Source organism: Phocoena phocoena, chromosome 1 (genome assembly GCF_963924675.1).
Source record: "Phocoena phocoena chromosome 1, mPhoPho1.1, whole genome shotgun sequence".
Lineage (NCBI taxonomy): Eukaryota > Metazoa > Chordata > Mammalia > Artiodactyla > Phocoenidae > Phocoena > Phocoena phocoena.
The window spans coordinates 112,566,390-112,584,120 of NC_089219.1; the positions used below are offsets into that span (position 1 = coordinate 112,566,390).

General features: G+C 52.9%; 2 protein-coding genes across 4 annotated transcripts; one reads left to right on the forward strand and one right to left on the reverse strand.

The window, feature by feature from the left end:
• Positions 1-355: 355 nt before the first annotated feature.
• On the reverse strand, positions 356-10,920 carry SHC1 (SHC adaptor protein 1). Of its 3 annotated transcripts, XM_065897413.1 has the most exons (13): positions 10,794-10,920; positions 7,145-7,312; positions 6,537-6,607; positions 5,947-6,010; positions 5,681-5,800; positions 5,351-5,404; positions 5,111-5,162; positions 4,823-4,949; positions 3,576-3,774; positions 3,419-3,488; positions 3,206-3,340; positions 2,823-3,061; positions 1,400-2,000 (listed from the first exon to the last, which is right to left on the reverse strand). In XM_065897413.1, exons 2-13 carry the CDS (start codon positions 7,307-7,309, stop codon positions 1,872-1,874), a joined length of 1,425 nt encoding a protein of 474 aa, XP_065753485.1. In that variant the 5' UTR covers positions 7,310-7,312; positions 10,794-10,920; the 3' UTR covers positions 1,400-1,871. The 3 variants fall into 3 exon arrangements, with proteins under 3 accessions (XP_065753474.1, XP_065753485.1, XP_065753463.1); XM_065897402.1 differs by lacking the exon at positions 10,794-10,920 and having other exon boundaries at positions 356-2,000; positions 3,206-3,337; positions 7,145-7,859; XM_065897391.1 differs by lacking the exon at positions 10,794-10,920 and having other exon boundaries at positions 1,872-2,000; positions 7,145-7,639.
• A 308-nt stretch (positions 10,921-11,228) lies between these two features.
• Positions 11,229-14,632, forward strand: CKS1B (CDC28 protein kinase regulatory subunit 1B). The gene is made up of 3 exons (XM_065890481.1): positions 11,229-11,350; positions 13,374-13,501; positions 14,115-14,632. The coding sequence occupies exons 1-3, from the start codon at positions 11,292-11,294 to the stop codon at positions 14,165-14,167; spliced, it is 240 nt and encodes a 79-aa protein (XP_065746553.1). The 5' UTR covers positions 11,229-11,291; the 3' UTR covers positions 14,168-14,632.
• Positions 14,633-17,731: the final 3,099 nt, after the last annotated feature.

The window sequence follows — 17,731 nt, forward strand, 5'->3', positions numbered from 1 at the left end:
CAGACGGCGGCCGTGGGCTCTGCGGCTGGGCCGTACCATCCCCCGCCGAGGGGCCGCCGCAGAGGTGCGCGATGGCGTGAGCGCGCGCCTGGGAAGCCCGAGCCGCCTGGGGTTCGGCCGGCCGCGATCCCACCCCGCCGCCGCGGCCCCAGTTGCAGACACGAACATCTCCTTGGATGATGGCCCCGCCCTCCGCACCCCGCCGCGCCCTCCCGGCGCCCCTCCTCCGCGAGGAGGCGCGACCCGAGCGAGGCCAGGTGGGCCGGGCCGCACCGCGCCCCGAGGCTGCCTCGGCCTCCCGCCGCGGGGGGCCCACAGCCAACAATAGGCAGCGACAGGGACCAGGAAGCCGAGGTAGAAGAAATATGGACTTTAATGAAGATTCTTTCCCTTTGGTATAAGTGAGACCCGTGAAAACATCCAAACAAAAAGAAAAGAGAAAAAAGGGAGGTGAGGATTTAGATAGTCCACGCTCCCTTATCCACAAGGCCTAATGACAGAGCAGGGCCGGCTCCTCTGTCGTTGCGGCAGGACCCGGCCTGGAGAAGGGATTCAATAACTGCAGGTTTTAAGTGTCCCCAAGCCCCCGCCCCCGCCCGCCCCGTGTGAAACTAACAGCCATTCAGCCAAACTTCTGCCTCCCAGCCTCGCGGTGGGAGGTCCAAGTTTCTCTAGTCCTAGCTCACACTCGGCCTCTGGTCTCTCAGAAAAGATAACGCTACCGGCAAAGGCCAGGGTGAGGAAAATGCCAATAGTTGTAAAAGGGCTTTGAAAAGTCAAAAAGGTGATGTATAAATCGATTATTATCATTTTGTGCTCAGGAATAAGCTATGGAAAACAAATTAGTAAAGTAAATCTACAGCCCTAAAATATATGCATATAAAATAAAAAACGCAGTTCCAAATCTACCGATGGTATCTGAGGATTGTCTACTGCTTTAGAGTCTCAGTGCCCCTGTTCCCACCTCCACAAAATCCACCTAGGATGACACTTCAGTCATCCCCCCACCACCCCAGCAGGGGGAGGCAGGGCAGAGGCTACAGGAGGAAGGGCTGTACTTTGGCTCTAGAGTATAACATGCATGCAACATGGGGGGGGGATGGACTTGCCAAATGTATATATAGACCCCCTGGGGTGAGGGGCCCCACCCAAGAGGCACTGAGCAAGAGGCAGGTCCATCTCCCCACTGGCTGGGAGGGGGCTTTAAGGCAATCTCTAAGGGCTGCATATCCCGGTGGAGAGGGGACAGCTGCCACTCCTGCCTCTGTTCACCCAACCTAAAGGGGAGGGGGTACTGAGCAAGGAGAGGATGGGGTCCCAGAAGCCAAGGTGTCAGCACCCCCATGCTTGACTTCAGGGGCCCAAGAACTCTTTGCATAAAATATCTTCAGACCTAGCAGATGGTCAAAGGCACAAAGTTTAAACGCTGGGAGGGAGGGTTGTTGAGAGGGGTCTGGGGTACCCTGAGCCCAGGGGTAGACTAAGGGTGTGATTCATTCCCCTTCCCTGGAAGGGTGATTGCTCCACTGGGCCTATCACCACAGGACATTTTCCATTACAAGGAGGCATACTGCCCAGGCCTCCAGCACCCACCTTGGGGAAGGGGGTATCAAGTTGGCACAGGAAAGGCCCAGGGAAGGGGGCCACTCTGTACATTAATACTTTGGTGAGGTTTGGGGAAAAGCAGGACTCTACCCCTGGCTCCTGACTCAAACCCTCTCACTCAGCTGGACGCTGAACCCAATGTCCACACTACCCCCATCCCTACACAAGGCCAAGCCCACAGAACACTCCCAAGTGAGGTCCCGAGAATTGGGCAATAGGGTGGAAGGGGTCACAGGGCATCTTCTAGGAGAGAGCACTGGGACAGATCACAGCTTCCGCTCCACAGGTTGCTGGAGACACAGTTCGCTGCCCGCAGAGATGATGGGCAAGTGATTGTCCATGTGGTAGCTGATGAGGTGACTGACACTCTCAAAGCGGTGATCCTTTGTCCGAACCTGCGAAGTGGGAAGGGAGAAGGTCAATTCAGGTGAAGAGTCAAATAAGACCTCAGTCCCCAAAGCTGAGGAAGCTGGAATGTTCAAGAGGGTCGAGGCAGGAGAAAAAGATGGCAGAAGCGGGAGGGCCGTCAGTCCTGATCATTGAGGCTTCTCTAGAAAGAGGAGCTGGAGATAGCCGTGGGAATGGGCAGGTCAGTGAACTGGGAAAAGGCAGAGGGGACATCAGCCCAGAAATCATGAAGCTGAGGGATAGCTACTCCTCCCCTGACCTGGAAGAAGGTGGTATGTCTCAGAAGAGGATACACAGTACAAAAAAGACATGCGAAGGAGGCTGAGGTTGCTATAGAAAAGAGACCAAAGTTATGAGGGGCAGAGGGACAGTGCAGACAGAAGACAGAGCACTGGTCTGAGCCCTGAGTCTGGAGAAGCTGGGGAGGCCCCTGGCTCCTCTTGAGAGAGGAGATTTGGGGTGCCTAGCCTCTAACCATCTGACATTGAGCATCACAACCTCTTAAGGATGGTTTTCTCATTTGTCAAAAGAGGGACTAAGGTGACATGTGCACCTTCCAGCACTTGTGGGCATAAAGTTTGGGGATTGGCCGGGACTGAAGGGAAAACAGCTCAAGTTCAGGGATGTGAGAAGGGAAGGAACCCTAAGCCACTAGAGGGGGAATGCCAGGCACCTTGAGAGCAGGGGAGGCTCAGGTAGAGGTGCCCAGCAGGTAAAGTCTAGGAAGCAGTGAGGCAGGAACAGGGCTGCACAGGAGGGTACTGCATCTTCCTTTCTGCCTCACCCACCCATACCCCTGCGATACTCACCACACCCTCAGGGTCCACCAGTAGCAGGTGCTTGGGCTGCCCACTCTGCAGGCCAGTGAGCACATACTGGCCAGGCGTGGTCGTGCTTTCCCGCACCAGGAAGTCCCCGTTGAGCTGTAGCAGTGCCTCGGCCTCCCGCCGGCTCAGCTTCCCGTGAAACCAGGGCTCCCCTCGGAGCTGCTCAGCCATGGCCACCAACTGGGGAGGTGGAGGCACCCGCAGGGCATCTTCAAAGGGCTCTGGGGGTACAGAGAGAGGGCTAGAAGAGGCAGCTGGCACAACACATGCTCAAGAGCCAGACCCTCAGGGAGGGGAGGCCAGGAAGAAAAGAGGAGGAACCAAGTGGGAAGACGCAGATGCAGGAAGGAGAGGGGCACACTCACTCATGTCAAAGAGGTCTCGGGGCGCGCTGCCATTGATGGCAGGATTGGGGGGCCCGGCCCCACCGCCTGCTTGCCGTGCCTTGTCTAGGTTCTGGACATTGACATAGGAGGGATCATCAAAGAGCTCTCTGCCTGCTGAGGAAAGGGAGGCTTTACAGTGATCCCCGCCCTGCTTCTCACACCCCACTCTGCCCCTCTCAGCTCCCTTCATACCTGGGCAGGGTGGCGGGGGCAGCATCTGTTTGCGGGCTTCTGGGTCTCCTCCAACAGGCTGCCCCACTGGCTGAAGGGACAAAAATAGGGTGAGACCAGAGGCCCTAACCAGACGCTGCCATCCTGGGCCCAGCCCACCTTCCTGCAAGCAACTTACCAGCGTGGCTCCCAGGTGGCTAGGGGTCTGGGCACTGGGTGGAGTGGGTCGAGCAGCCCCCTGGGGGACTCCTTCCCGAAGTCTCATGTCCACCACCCCCCCAAGAGGGGGTTCCTTCCCAGGGAAGTCATTATAGTACTGATGGTCAGGTGGCTCTTCTTCCTCCTCATCCCAAGCTGAGCCATCAAAGCCAGCCATCCTGGGAGGGACAGGAGGAAGAGAAGAGCATGGGTAAGAGGATGGAGAACAGACAGAACAGCGGTCACATACTGGGCATTCCCTGAGGGGTAGGCCTGAGGCTGGGTGTTTCATATATATAATCATTTCATCCTCCTGGCAACCCTATAAGGTAGGTATTATTCCCTTCTTCGATTTTATAGATGAGGAAAATGAGGGTCGGGGTAAAAGGATTTAGGTCTCAACTAAAAGGTGGTGGAGCTGAGATGTGAATTCGGATTTGTCTTTAAAGTCATGCCCTTGATCATTAAGCTGTCTCCCAAGAGGGAGGGGAAGCAGTAAGTACCGGGGAGGGGGGTGCTCCAGAATCATTTAACCTCCTCTAAATATTCAATACTACTGGTCTGGGCTTCCCTGGTGGCGCAGTGGTTGAGTGTCTGCCTGCCGATGCAGGGGACACGGGTTCGTGCCCCAGTCTGGGAAGATCCCACATGCCGCAGAGCGGCTAGGCCCGTGAGCCATGGCCGTTGAGCCTGTGCGTCCGGAGCCTGTGCTCCGCAACGGGAGAGGCCACAACAGTGAGAGGCCCACGTACCGAAAAAAAAAAAAAAAAAAAAAAAAAAAAAATACTACTGGTCTGAGGTGGGAAAGGTAAGGATCTCAGGAAAGAGCCATCCTCCCTCACCCAAATTCTTGACGGCTTCTAGAGGCAAGAAAATGAAGAACTAAACTAAATATAGAGAAATGCACAAAAGGACAGACCAGCAATGAGATGGCTTGGAAAAGAAAAGCCCATCTAGCCAGGGAAGAGCTGCAGCGTGGACGTCCTGGACTACAGCTCCACCACGGGCACACGACAGGAAGAGTTGGCCCTGCAGCAGGCAGGGCCTCGAAAGACCTTCCTGATGGCCACAGGAAACTTAAGAATAGCAGGAAGTGGGAAGCAGGGGCGCACAGGTTATTTCCTTCCCTGCACCTCTCTGAGCTCAAGTGTGGGAAGAGCAGACCTACTTTTCCAATTCCGGTCTGGGGCCCAAGAGCTGGCCGCCCCCCAACCCTGGCCCACTCACCTGTCATGGGGGGTGACCAGCTTGGGCGGGTTCCTGAGGTATTGTTTGAAACGCAACTCGAAGGCCTGGCCAATGGTGCTGATGACGTCCTGAGCAAGCCCTTCGGGACACTCCAGGATGTGGCAGGCTGGGGACACAGCAGAGGCCGTCAGAGAGCTCGGGGGCAGCGTGGCCAGGAGGAGGCGCAGAGGCCCTTGTCGTCTGTCCTCCACAGCCAGGAGCCGCCGGGTCCTGCTCACCTACCTCTCGGACAGCTGGCCCCACCCAGTGCTCCCCACCACGCCTCACCTCTCTGATTCACCGGGTCTTTGGCAACATAGGCGACATACTCGGCTGTGTCCTGGGGTGGACAGAGTCAGAAGAGGCCAGTTAGCTAAACTTCATAGCCCCACCTCACTCCTGACCCCTCAAACCCAGTCCTCTTCAGATATCACCTCAATCCTAGCACGCTCTATTCTCTAGCCAGTGTCTTCCCAACCCCTAGCCCCGTACTCTTCTCCCACCACCCGTGCTCATTCCCCAACTCACCGGGTCCCCGCCAGACGCAAACGAGATGGATTGCATGTGGTGGTTGGCGATGATCTGAGGGTTAGGGCAGGGGATGGAGAAGGAAGGGAATGACGTGTATCAGGCAGCCTCAGGGCCCACTGGGCGCCCCCCACCATTGGCCCAGGACCCTGGGGTCCCAGTCTCATCCTTTTGGCTTCTCAACCCATGTCCTCCTAATCTCCTCCTTCCCTACCGTCCTGATGCTCCCAAGCCTTCCCTCCGAGCTTCTTGCCCTCATAACCCTCATAACCGGGTCCTCACTTAGCCCTCCCATCAATGCTTCTGGTCCTGCCGCCCTAGTCCACCAACCTGTTTGCAGTCTGCGGCCATGAGGTTGAGGCTGCTGGTGGAGACGGTGAGAGTGATTGGCATTCCAGCAAATTTCAGGTTACTCCTCCCCAGGATGGAGCTGAGTGGACGGCTACAGGGCTAGGGAAGGGCCCGAGGATCTCAGAAGCTGGGGGCTCCCCGCACACTCCTGCCTCCTGGCCTCCTCCCCGCATGCCCCGCACCAGCCTTCTCCCTGCTCCTCCACCTCTCCCGGCAGCGCCCCTAGCCCCATCGACCCCAGCTACCTTTCTCCTCCTTGTTGCCCCCTTGGCACCCGGCACAGCGTCACACACCAGACTGATGGCCTCCCTGGGGAAAGAGGGGTACTCAGACCCACAGCCTGCCTCCCACCCGGCTGGAGCTGCCACAGGGCTGGGGGAGGGGAAGGCCAGGCCAGACTCCAGGGGCACTCCAGGCTCTTTGTCGTGGCGGATTGAATTAAGGGCCTTTAATATTTGATGACACTGAGAGGCCGCTTCCTGGCTGATTGGGTTAGAGCCTCAGTGGGTCTGGGCCCACCCCCTTCCAGCTACCAAATGTCCCATCCCCTTCCCAAAGGCAGCAGCAACCTTCCATCTACCCCCATTTTCCACTCAGGCTCCAGCTGCCAGCTGCCTCTGCCACCTCCCCCACAACCCCCCAGGCTGCATAAGCAAGAAGGAGCCAGGTCAGAGTTGCCTCTCTTCATTGAGACTTCGACTCCCTTCCCTAACTTTCTCTCAATCCCCTTCACCACCCAAAGATGAGCCATCACTAGTGCCACTGCCAAGTGACCCACTCCCCCCTCCCCTCACAAATCCCAGGACCCCCACACTCCGCCCCCCGCCCCACCAACCTGGTGACCTGCGTCCGGGTGTTGAAGTCCAGGGCACGCATTGACTGCAGGACCTCCACACAGCCCATGTACTGAGGGGAGGGACGGGAGGAGAACAGTCAGCCGCCTCCCCCCACCTCTTCACAAAGAACCCCAGGACTCTTCCCTGCTTGTTCCGTAAGGTTGCAGAAGTTCTGCCCACTGCCCGTGGATACATCCCACGACATGCAGAACAACAGGGTGAGGAGAGAAGGCAAGTTTGGGGGACCTCATGCATGTGGGAAGAGAATTCAGAGGGGAGTGACAGGCACTGGGTGGGATGGAGTGACATCTCCAGAAAGGGGGAGGAGACTGGAGGGGACAGTCAAGAGTCACTCATTCCAACACTTACTAAGGGCTTGTGCTGGGCTTTGTGCTAAGCATGGCAGGGTGGGGGTGGGGGAGTCACAAGAAGGAAGGGGCCCCAGACAGAGCTGGAAGGGAAGGGGTGAAAGAATCAGAGAAGGGGCAAGAAAGGTTTAAGAAACAGAACACAGAAACCAAGGGAGTTGCTGGGGAAGAGCAGGAAAAAAAAGACTAGTGAGCAGAGGAACTGGATGGAGGGAGTGGGAGGGAGGATGTTCACTCACCCGAACCAAGTAGGAAACCCCGGGTCCCATGACTTTGTCGTTGGGATGCAGCCAGCCCCGCGTGGGCTTATTGACAAAGCTCCCGTGGCGGGTCCACTCCTCGCCCCCCAGCTGGCCCCCTTCCACCCGAGTCCTGCGCCCGCCGCCTCCACTCAGCTTGTTCATGTCCTGGAGGAGGGGCAGGGGGCCTGAGTCCGGCATGGCTGCCCCTACGATCCCCTCCCCATCCTCGGCTGCCCTTCCTGGCTCCCCCTTCGGCCCCAGGCGCCCCCCAGCCGGGTTGGCCAGCTTCAGGTTGCTCATCCGGGGGAAGAAGGAGCACAGGGTAGTGGGACTATCGTCCCCAGGCAGAGGTGGCAGCATGGGCCCCAGAGACGAGGCTGATGGGGAAGGCAGCTCCTCCGGTGGGGTGGACCCTGAAGCTCCCTCCTCCAGCGATGACAGAGACTCATTCCGAAGTGGGTTGTACTTGGGCTTGGGGGGCAGGAGATCCATGGCTGGAGTGAGAGGAAGGCTGCTGCCCAGCCTGGCCCCCCTGCCAGTCAGGGCAAGGGGGCCAGGCAGGGGGCATCCCAGGCCCTTAGCCTGATCGGACCTCTCTGGCCCAGGGATCTCAAGGGTCCTGGGGAGGGAGAGGGACAAGTGGCTCTGGCTCCCCAGGCTCAGACCCAGAGAGTTTCAGGCCCCATCCCCGCCCAGCGTGGAGCCTCTTCTCTAGCTGTGAGGAGAACGGGCTGGACCTAGAGCTGACTGGCTCCTCCCCAGGGGCGGGAAGCTAAGGGGAGAGACCAATCCCGAGGACAGTGCTGACTCACAGGCTCTGAGGGGCTAAGCCTCCAGCACTGCCCCAACCCAGAACTCTTACAGGGCAGAGCGATCCATGCCCGCGCCCCCCCCCCACCCCGCCCCGGTACAAACAGCAAGTAATCTGAAGAGGAATAAAGAGGGAGTGGGAGGGAAGGATGGAGGAGTGAGAAGGAAAGGAGGGTGGCAAGAGGAGGTCTGCATCAATCCAAACCAGACATGGGCAGGCCAAAGGGAGCAGGAAACTAAGGGAGGGCAGCGGGGGGAATGAGGGAGGAAACAGAGGCAGCTGGGGGTGGGAAAGGGAGGGGATTCCTGAGCTCAGCAATTCCCTTCCTGTCCTAGTTGAACACTCAAACTCCCTCCTCCTCCAGGCCCGGCCACCCCCGGCGACCCCCCACCACTATCACACATGGGGTGGCAGCCCCAGGGAGCCTGGGCCATTAGCATCCTCTGCTACCACAGCTGTGGAGGGAGCTAAAGAAATGGGAAAAGGAAGGACGTGGTCCCAGTGGATGCAGGGAGGGGCCAAGAGGAAGGGCAAAGCTGGTGAAGTAAGGGGAATAAAGTCCAACCTGGGTGGTGCATCAGGGAGCCACCAGGCAGGAGCTGGAGCAGAGGACAGGCTGGTGGAGGCTTGTTCTCCATGCATGGCGCCTACCATGCCAAGGAGCAGCGGCCCATGCCAAGCACTCTTCTGTCCCCCTTTCCACAGCGAAGCAAGCTGTCAAGGGTAGAAGGGGTGGGGGCGGCCAGGGCATTGACACTAAGGTCAGCTCCCTGGACCTGCGGGTAAGCTCATACCCCTCCTCTTGCAGTAGTGACTGGGAAGGGAGCAGGTGTCCACCACAGAGCACGATGCCCCTCACGCCAGAGGCAGAGTCTGGCTGGAGGAAATGGGAGAGTGCAACAGTTCTCCAAGAGAAGTGGGGGCTACGGGCCATGAAGGGACAGAGGGGGCAGAAGACAAATCTGCTAAGGAGAAAGGGGTGCCAGGAGAAGGACTGAGGATGGACACAGGGAACAGTCCCAAACCCATTCCTTCCGCCCACAGCTTCCTTCCACAGCTCTGCTCAAGGGGGCCATAAAGGAAGTTGGAAAGTGACCCAAAAAAGTAGTTGTAAAAGATCCATATAACCCCCCAGGCTCACCGCAGAATTACCTATCCTTAAATTTACTTCAGAATATAAAAAGATGCAAATTATCATATGATTATAGCAATGAACAACACTAGCACTTAAAACATGTTAGATACTGTGCATATCACCTCCCACTTAGTCCTCCAGGGAGAGCTTTGCCACTCCATGCACCACTCCCGAGAAGAAATTCTATCACTCTGTTTCCTAAAGACTCAGCGCCCAGGCATAGAGAGAATGAGGAAAGTATTCTGCCAAAGCCTCACACCCCCATCACACACACACACACACACACACACACACACACACACACACACACACACACCAGGATGTCCTCATCTTTAGAGGTGGGCATTCTATGGGTGCCTGCAGGATCCAGAAGCAGGGAATGACCAACAGGTGTGAGCATTGTTAGAAAAGAAAGAGGAAGTAGGGATTTTTTAATTTATGTAGGAAGAAAGGAGATTGCTACTGGGAATCCGGGTGACTGGAAGAAGCTGCGTGTGGCTTCTCAGCCCAGCAGGGAGGAGGAGGCAAGAGCGGCGGAAAGTAGCAGGAAATGGCGAAAGCTCAGGAATGTTTCCAGAAGGGAAGGCTGGGCAAGCGGGACCAGGAGGAATGCCCAGACTAGAACTCCGGTTAGGGGGAGGGGAAGAGCCAGAGAAGTGGTGGGGCCTGAGGAGTCCCTTAAAAAAGAAAATCAAACAGCAAAAAGGACACTATTACCTACACCCACTCCAAGCCACCGTTTTCTGGTGGTGGAAAACTTTCTCTCCTGTCACACCCACATGTCACACACCAACAAATCCATGGCCCTACCCAGCTCCCGACGTACAGGTATGAGACAAACAGCTGTTTCTGGGGTGGAGTCGGTCCTGGGAGTGGGGCTGGGAATCTATGAGCGAGTCTCCCTCCCACTCTCGTACCAAACCCCAAGTCCAGCCCCCTTCAAGTAGGTCCACCCTTGGAAGGGGGTAAGGGAGAGGAAAAGGGCTGCCTCTAATCTCTTACTCCTCAGAGCCAGAGATGTGAACTTCTGACTTCCTACCCAGTGGAGCATGAGAGCTCAGGAAAACTGAGCCAAAGTCCCCAAAGAGAAAAAGAACAAGGAAATGTTAAGCAGGTGAAGTTTCTGGGATTGAAGACAAAGCTTCTGAGGCGATGACCCGGGTCTTACAGGGATAACGCTCCTGAGGGGGCGTGGCCCTCTCAGGACGCGAGCATCAGAGAGACTCCCAGGAAGCAAGGCTTCTGGACACTCAGACGTGGATTAAAGAGGGGGCGGGGCTTCTAGAGGGGAGGAACCCCTAGAGAGGCGTGGCTTCTTGAATTCGAATAGTTCTTTGAGGGGCAGGGCTCTGCCCTTTCGGGAGATAGGCTTTTTGATAGACAGGAGTTGGCGGAGAATCGTCGCTAGGAGGCGGAGTTTCGGGGAATTGGAAGGACTAACGTAGGGTTTCTAGTAGTAGGGCCTGGAAGCATGTCTGGGGGTGGGACTTCCAGGAAAGTCGGGCGACAGAGTGGGGTCGGGGACAATAAATAGAAAACAAGTCGGGGTTCGGGGAGCCCCCTGAAGTTGGGAGGTGGGACTTCCGGGGAGGGGGTCGCAGGGGCGGGGCTTATAAGTGAAGACCGGAAGTAGGGTCCCGGGAGAGGGGTTCCGGGGAGGAGGAGTGGGTCACCTAAGGAGAAAAAAAGTCCCAACTCACCAGGGCTTCATGGAGTCTCCGCACCGCACCGCGGGCCGATTTGGTTCCGGATCACGCCACTGCCTTCTAAGGTCGCCGCTCCAACTTTCTCCCCGGGCCCGGCCTCCCTGGAGAAACTTTATTTCACTCACTTCCGGCCTCACTAACCCCTGACCCTCTACCTCATCGTCCCTCCTTCACCCGGCCCACTTTCCCGTGTCAGCCAATGGCAGCACGAGAACGCGCACAGGAGCCGTGATAGCCAATAAGAGGCCTAGTTTTGACCTGCGTTTGTTCTTGAGCAACGTAAGCAGTGCACTCCAATAAGGACTCAAGGAGAAGCAAATCTAAGCCAATCGGAGGCTTGAAGGTGGGGTTGTCCCGCCTTCCGCCAGAATGACCAATAGAAAGCGCGGGCGGTGTGTTTGAAAGCGAGGCCAAAGAGGGTGGGAGCGCGTGCTGCTGGGAGTTGTTTGGAGGTTGGCGGTGCGGGGCTGACGGTCGTCAGGCAGGGTGATTATGTCGCACAAGCAGATTTACTATTCGGACAAATACGACGACGAGGAGTTCGAGTACCGGTTAGTGCCGGCGCGGGGGCAATAACAAGGTCGTGAGCTTTGAAAAGTGAGGGCACGAGGAGTTAGTAACGCGGACTGAAGCTACAGAATGGCGCATGCGCGGGAGATGAAGGGACTGGGTGCGAGCCATGAGAGCGTAAGGCGCATGCGCGAAGGGTAGGGGGCGATCGTAAAAGAAATGCTCAAGTGGTAGAGAATTTGGAGTAAGCTCTCCTGTTGGGAGGAGGCGTGGGTGGACGTGGTTAGAGTATTAGAGTGCCGACCACCCTCAGCTTTGCGGGTTTCTGGATCATTCTCTCACCTTCACTGAGCAAATTGAATTTGCCTTCTTGAGACTACTTGTATCATGGCAACACCGTAGAGCCTCCTGGGAGAAGGTGGCAAAGGTGGATCCCGAATTTTCCTCGAGGCTTCAAAGTGAAGGGAGAGCCTGAGTGTTGCTTATTAATTCATGGAAAGGGGGCGTGGTTGCCTGGCTTGTTTTAGGAAGTGGGCTTCGAAGAATTGGAGTGGAATAAAACTGGCCAGGAGCATTGAGAAAAGACTTAATATAGACCTAATAGATTCCCGTCAAATATTTGAAGGGCATCTACTTAGGAAACAGTTATGGAGTGCTTATAGGTTTCAGGTGTTCTACTAAAGTGCAAGGATAAGCCATGGTCTCTGCTTTCAACAAACCTAAAAATCTGTGGAAGTAATGACAGATAGCAGAAAGAAGGTGATAATTGGTATGATAGAACTATGTACAGATTGTGGTGGGAGCACGTACGACTTGCCAAGCATGGTGAAGAAAGGACTCCCTATAGTTTGCATTTGATAAACCCTAAATCCATAATTCTAGATTAGAAAATTAGGGAAGACAAAGAATTCTACAAATATTGGCATTCGACCAATCTATATGAAGTGTAATACTTAAAACAACTGGAAGCTTGCTTTCCTTGTGTTTCTTCAGCCTATTGCAGGGCTCTGGGCCTTCTGGAGAACTCAGTGTCTGCTGACAAACACACTATTTGTATTATTTTTATGCCAAATCCTTGGGAAAGGCCCCCCGGCCCTGTTTGGACCCAATTAACTTTCTTTTCCTCAGCTGTTTTCCTCTACATCTGAACTAGGCTAACTAAAATTAAGTGCTTATAATGTCTTTGCAGGGCTAGAAACATCACTAATTTCATCCCCTGGAAGATGTAAGTCTTGGCAGTGATATTTGGTTTAAGAAAAGGGTTTGTTTGTTTTTTTGGTCTAAATAGGTATGGAAGCCAATCTTTATGCCAGGGACTTGTTAAGATGTAAGCTATTTTCAGACATTTAGACTAGAATTGACTCTTTGGTGGAAAAAAATCCCTTTTACTTAGCACAGAGAGAGCATTCAGTACATTTTCATTGAAAATGATGAAGTCTGAATCACCCCAATTCATGTCAGAGTAGTAATTTCTTTGCCATGAAAGGAGACTTACCCTTGGTTAGAAAAGCATGGAGTTTCCCCCAAAGAAGTCTCATGGCACATCCCTTCAGAGTTAGGAAAATGAAGTTAGGATAGATCTTAAAGGATAAGATATATTTCACCCTTTGTTCTGACTCTTCCCTGATAGGGCTTTCCTCTCCATGAAATTACTTCTCTCCCTTCCTCCTTACAATTCTGTTCAAAATTGCCTTTACTTATTAACTGTGTGTGTGTGTGTGTGTGTGTTGTGGGGTTCCCATTATATTATTTTAGGGTCATCAACTAGAAGACTATAAGCTCCGAGAAGGCAGAGTCAATATATCAACAGTGCCTGGAATTTAGGTGCCCATTCACTGGTGTTATTCATTGATGTGTACTTTTTAATATACTTTTGTGAGAATGTACGTATCTTGGCCTTTATTTCTAGCTGCCTCTGCCCCACAATAAGATTATATAAACTCCCTGCCATTAGGAACTAGTTTGTCTTTTCTTGCCTCTCTTGGCTTTATATGCAGGCACTCGTCTGACAGACTGTACCCAGTATTGATACAGATTCCCCACCTTCCCATGTTTCTGTTACAGGCATGTGATGTTGCCCAAGGACATAGCCAAGCTGGTCCCTAAAACCCATTTGATGTCTGAATCTGAATGGAGGAATCTTGGCGTTCAGCAGAGTCAGGGATGGGTCCATTATATGATCCATGAACCAGGTCAGTGCAATGGCAGAAAGCAACCATGTAGGACTGAGGAAATGAAGGAATGATAAGGTTGCATAACCCAAAGAAATAGGGGGAAAGTGGGGATGATTTACTAGTTTCTTAACTCACCAGACATCTAGAAAAACAGGAGTGACCAAAAATAAGAAAGTATCTGGGAAGTTCATAAACAACCTGTCACTGAAAAAACCTCCTTTAATCTCTAATTTGGTCAGAGGATTTTTTTTTTTTTTTTAAGGCTACATATACACTGGTAGAGGTTATTGGCCCCTGCTTCATTCTCCATCAGAAAGTGAATTTTGGGATGTGTTCCAAATAAACCAAGGAAAGTATATTTCTTGATAAGACACCAGACACCAAACTGCCAGACAAAACTAATAAAGGACGCCCCGGGGCTGCACAAACGTAGCAAGAGAACTGATACTGACAATTCTGTACTTGGCACACAGGCCAGGCTTCGGGGTCTGCTTCTAAGGCCATATGCTTAAATCTTAATTTAGTTGTAAAGATCTGAGTGGGTGATACCTGGGAAGTGGGAGTGGGAGATACTATAGGTTGTGCATAGGATGATGTGAGCTTGTCTCTTAGATTTCACTCACTCTTTCAGAACCTCACATCTTGCTGTTCCGGCGGCCACTGCCCAAGAAGCCAAAGAAATGAAGCTGGGGAGCAACTTTTCAGCCTCATGCTTTATACAGCTGTCTTCATTTGCTAACATCTTTCTGATGACATTATTATGTTGCCTTCCTGTTTCTCACTTTGATATTTAAAGGATGTTCAGTACACTGTTTGAACGTGTTGGAGACTGCTTTGCTTCTTGAGCAGAACCAACAGGACCATGGCCCAGCCAGACAACTGCTCTTTGGGTTGCAGCCTCAGCTAAGTGTGACCCCCAAAACCAGTGTGAGCTCTGTATCCCGCAGAACACACTTGGCAGATGGAGGAAGCATCTAAGAATAAGACCGTGGCTGTTACAGGGATTGTGTAAACTTCCTGTTTTTTTTTCTGCCAGGTGTTGTATGTATGGTGATTTATGTTTCAATGTGTTGGAAACTTTCCATTTTATTCAAGAAATCTGTTCCATGTTAAAAAGCCTTGATTAAAGAGGAAGTTTTTATAATCTAATTCTCTCATTGTAAAGGTTTTTCCCCCTCTCAGGGCAAGCATCACATTCGCTATCATGGTTCTAATTATATGCCCTTCAGTGAGATAATGAAGTTCAGCTCTTTGTTAATAATGAGGTTTATTTCAACATTCAGGTAACTGGTTTTTAATCTACTTTAAGCAGACTCTGCTGTCAAACATCTACTGAAATATATTTCACTCTAACTACAGGCCTAAGAAAGAGGTTATATGGGGACAACTTCATCTCATCAAAACAAATGAATTCTTTTCTACAGTCAGGGATGCTGCCATTAACGTAGTCCTGATTTTTGAAGGGTACACAAGGGTAAAGGGAGGAGGCTGTCAGCCAGAGGCTGCCAGTGCACTCCACTTCCTGACCAGCCTAAGGCTCAGGCACACCTCTGGCCTGTTCACTCTGCACAATGGTTTGGGGGTGTTTTCAGTGGTTCTCACTTTGGCTGAACATTGGAATCACCTGGGTAGCTTTAAAAGTGCTGATGACTAAGTCATTCGCAGGGAAGTTGACTTAATTGGTCTGGGGTGTGGCCTGGATGAGGGAATATCAAGCATTCTTACACAGGTAGTTACAGCACTAACCTTTGAGAAAACAGTTGTAAACTGTGGCTATTTGAGAAAACATTTCGCCAAATAATAGCTTACCCTCTACTTTGAACAGAAGTGCTAAGTAAGGGAGATTAATCTTCCCACTTCTCTCTGTCTTCCATTCATTTTTTCCTTAGAGCAGTAGTAGTTCAAGTGTGGTCCCTGGACCAGAAGCATCAACATCACCTGGAAACTCCTTAGAAGTGTCCATTCTTGGGCTCCACCCTAGACCTACTGAATCAAACTCTGAGAGTAGAACCTAGTGACATTTTAACAAGCTCTCTAGGTGATTCTGGTGCATACTTAAGCTTGAGAACCCACTGTAAAGGATCAGACCAGAGCTGATGTTTTGGGGAGGGCGGCGGGGCTTGTCAAATATCACCATTACTAAGAAAGATGATGTAGCATATATGGCTTATGTCATTAGGAAGGCCTGACTTTGTTTTTTTAGAGCTGAGACTCTCTTAATTGGAAAAAACACGGGGCTTATTATTTGAGAAAGAAGGGTCTAGAAGCCTGGCTCTACCATTCACTGTAGTGTTTTGTGGTTGTTGTATGGCATCCCTTCACCTTTTTGAGCCTGTTGCCCATCTGTAAAAGGGGCATCATATCTATCTTAGAGGGGTTTTAGGAGAGTAGAATGAGGCCAGGTGTGGTTCAGCAGTCCTCTAAATGAATGAATTTTAGAGCTTTACTACAGAAAACAGTGGCATCAGCATGACAGGAGTGTGGTGCTCCAAGGACAATTATGCTTAAAGGACAAAGAACGACCCTGCCTGAAAAAGTTGCAGCATTACACCCCCTACCGGACTCTTAATCGCCCTCCCCACCACATTGAGATGGTTACGAAATTCCTGAGCCCACCTGGGCAACACCCACCTGGTCAATGGGACCTGTCCCAAATAAGGAAAGGCATCTGGGCTGTCCCACTCTCACCAGATAGAAGGAAGGTGTATGTGCCTCAGCCAATCAGTAAACGAAATTTTCACCCCGACCATTCTTTTATTTTCTGGCTATAAAAACTGATCAATAGCACATGTTCGGGCTTGACTCTGCCAGACTGCTAGGAAGTTGGCCCACTGTTCTGGCAGCGACCCTTCCCTCTAATAAATTCTATCTTTACATTCTGCCTGTGTCTGGAAATTCTTTTCCAACCCGCGTTCAGACCACAACATTGGTGGCCTATACGGGGATCTCCAGGGGCATCTCTTTCCCCACCTCCTCTCCTCATTCCTTGGGACCCTCTGTGAACAGGCAAGTTGCTGTGGAAGCAACGGAGGAACTCTGGCCAGGGCCACAGCCTGTGTGTTCCGAAGGCTCCACGGTTCACTTTGCCCCTGTAACTGCCTCCCAGAGCAGGTGAGGATCCCTCTGTCTTCCTTCCGACTGAGGACTAGGCCAAAGGGTATCGTGCGGGCATGGGTAAGGCATTTAAAAGCCATTAGGGTGCCTGCTGCTTGAAGACTCCCGTGAAAGGATAAGGGGGTCACGGAACGGACCAGGCTATTAGAGCGTCTGCCCCCAGCAAGACAACTTCCGTGCAACGCGAGTCACATTGTGGACAAAGCAAAACACAGCCCCCAGTCCCTTGGCCACCGCCTCCTCGGTAGGGATAGAAGGTGGAATCCTCAGTCCTCTTTTCTGTCGCTTCTGCTTCTTTCTCCTCAGCTCGGACTGACTCCAAAGGACCTCACTGCCTCTAGGTCGTCCCGGGAGCTCCTTCCCATCCCTGAGAGTCTAATAACGGTGAGTCAATTCCCGGCTGGCTTCCGGGGATTCCCCTCTCTGGTCACTGATGCCCTGGCCGCACGGTTTCTCACTGCTCTGGCCACCTCAGTCAGACGCAACAGCTGAGACAGTCAGCATTTTTGTGCCTAAGTCGCACGGAGACGTCACTGAGACAAAGAGGGCACATATGCCTGTCAGTGATTTTTTTTTTTTTTGCCTGTCAGTGATTCTCAGTACCCCCATTCTATGGCATTGGGGCTAAGAATGGGTTCAGGTACATCTGTCCCCTTAGACTCACCTCTTGTTTATATTCTCAGGAATTGTAAGGAATTTGACCCAGACAGTCTCAAAAAGAAGAGGCTCATTTTCTTTTGTAACACGGCTTGGCCCCGATACAAACTGAGGGACCAAGGACAATGGCCTCTTAATGGGACGCTAAATTACAACATGATCCTCCAACTTGATCTCTATTGTTGGAAACTAGCAAAGGATTCCGAGGTTCCATATGTCCAGGCCTTCATGGCCCTCAGTCAGAATCTGAGCCTGAGGGACTCCTGTCACATGTGTCTCTCCATTGCCGCTTTAATGCCTCGTCCTCCCCACCCTCCTTCAGCTTCACTACCTCGTCCCTCCCCACCTCCCCCTCCACCAGATATCTTGGATGACCCTTCTTGTCCCCGATCTCCCCAGCCTCCTCCTCAACCTTCTGCTCCCCAACCCCCACCCCTGTACCCAGAAGCAGACCTTCCACCCCCGCCCCACACTTGG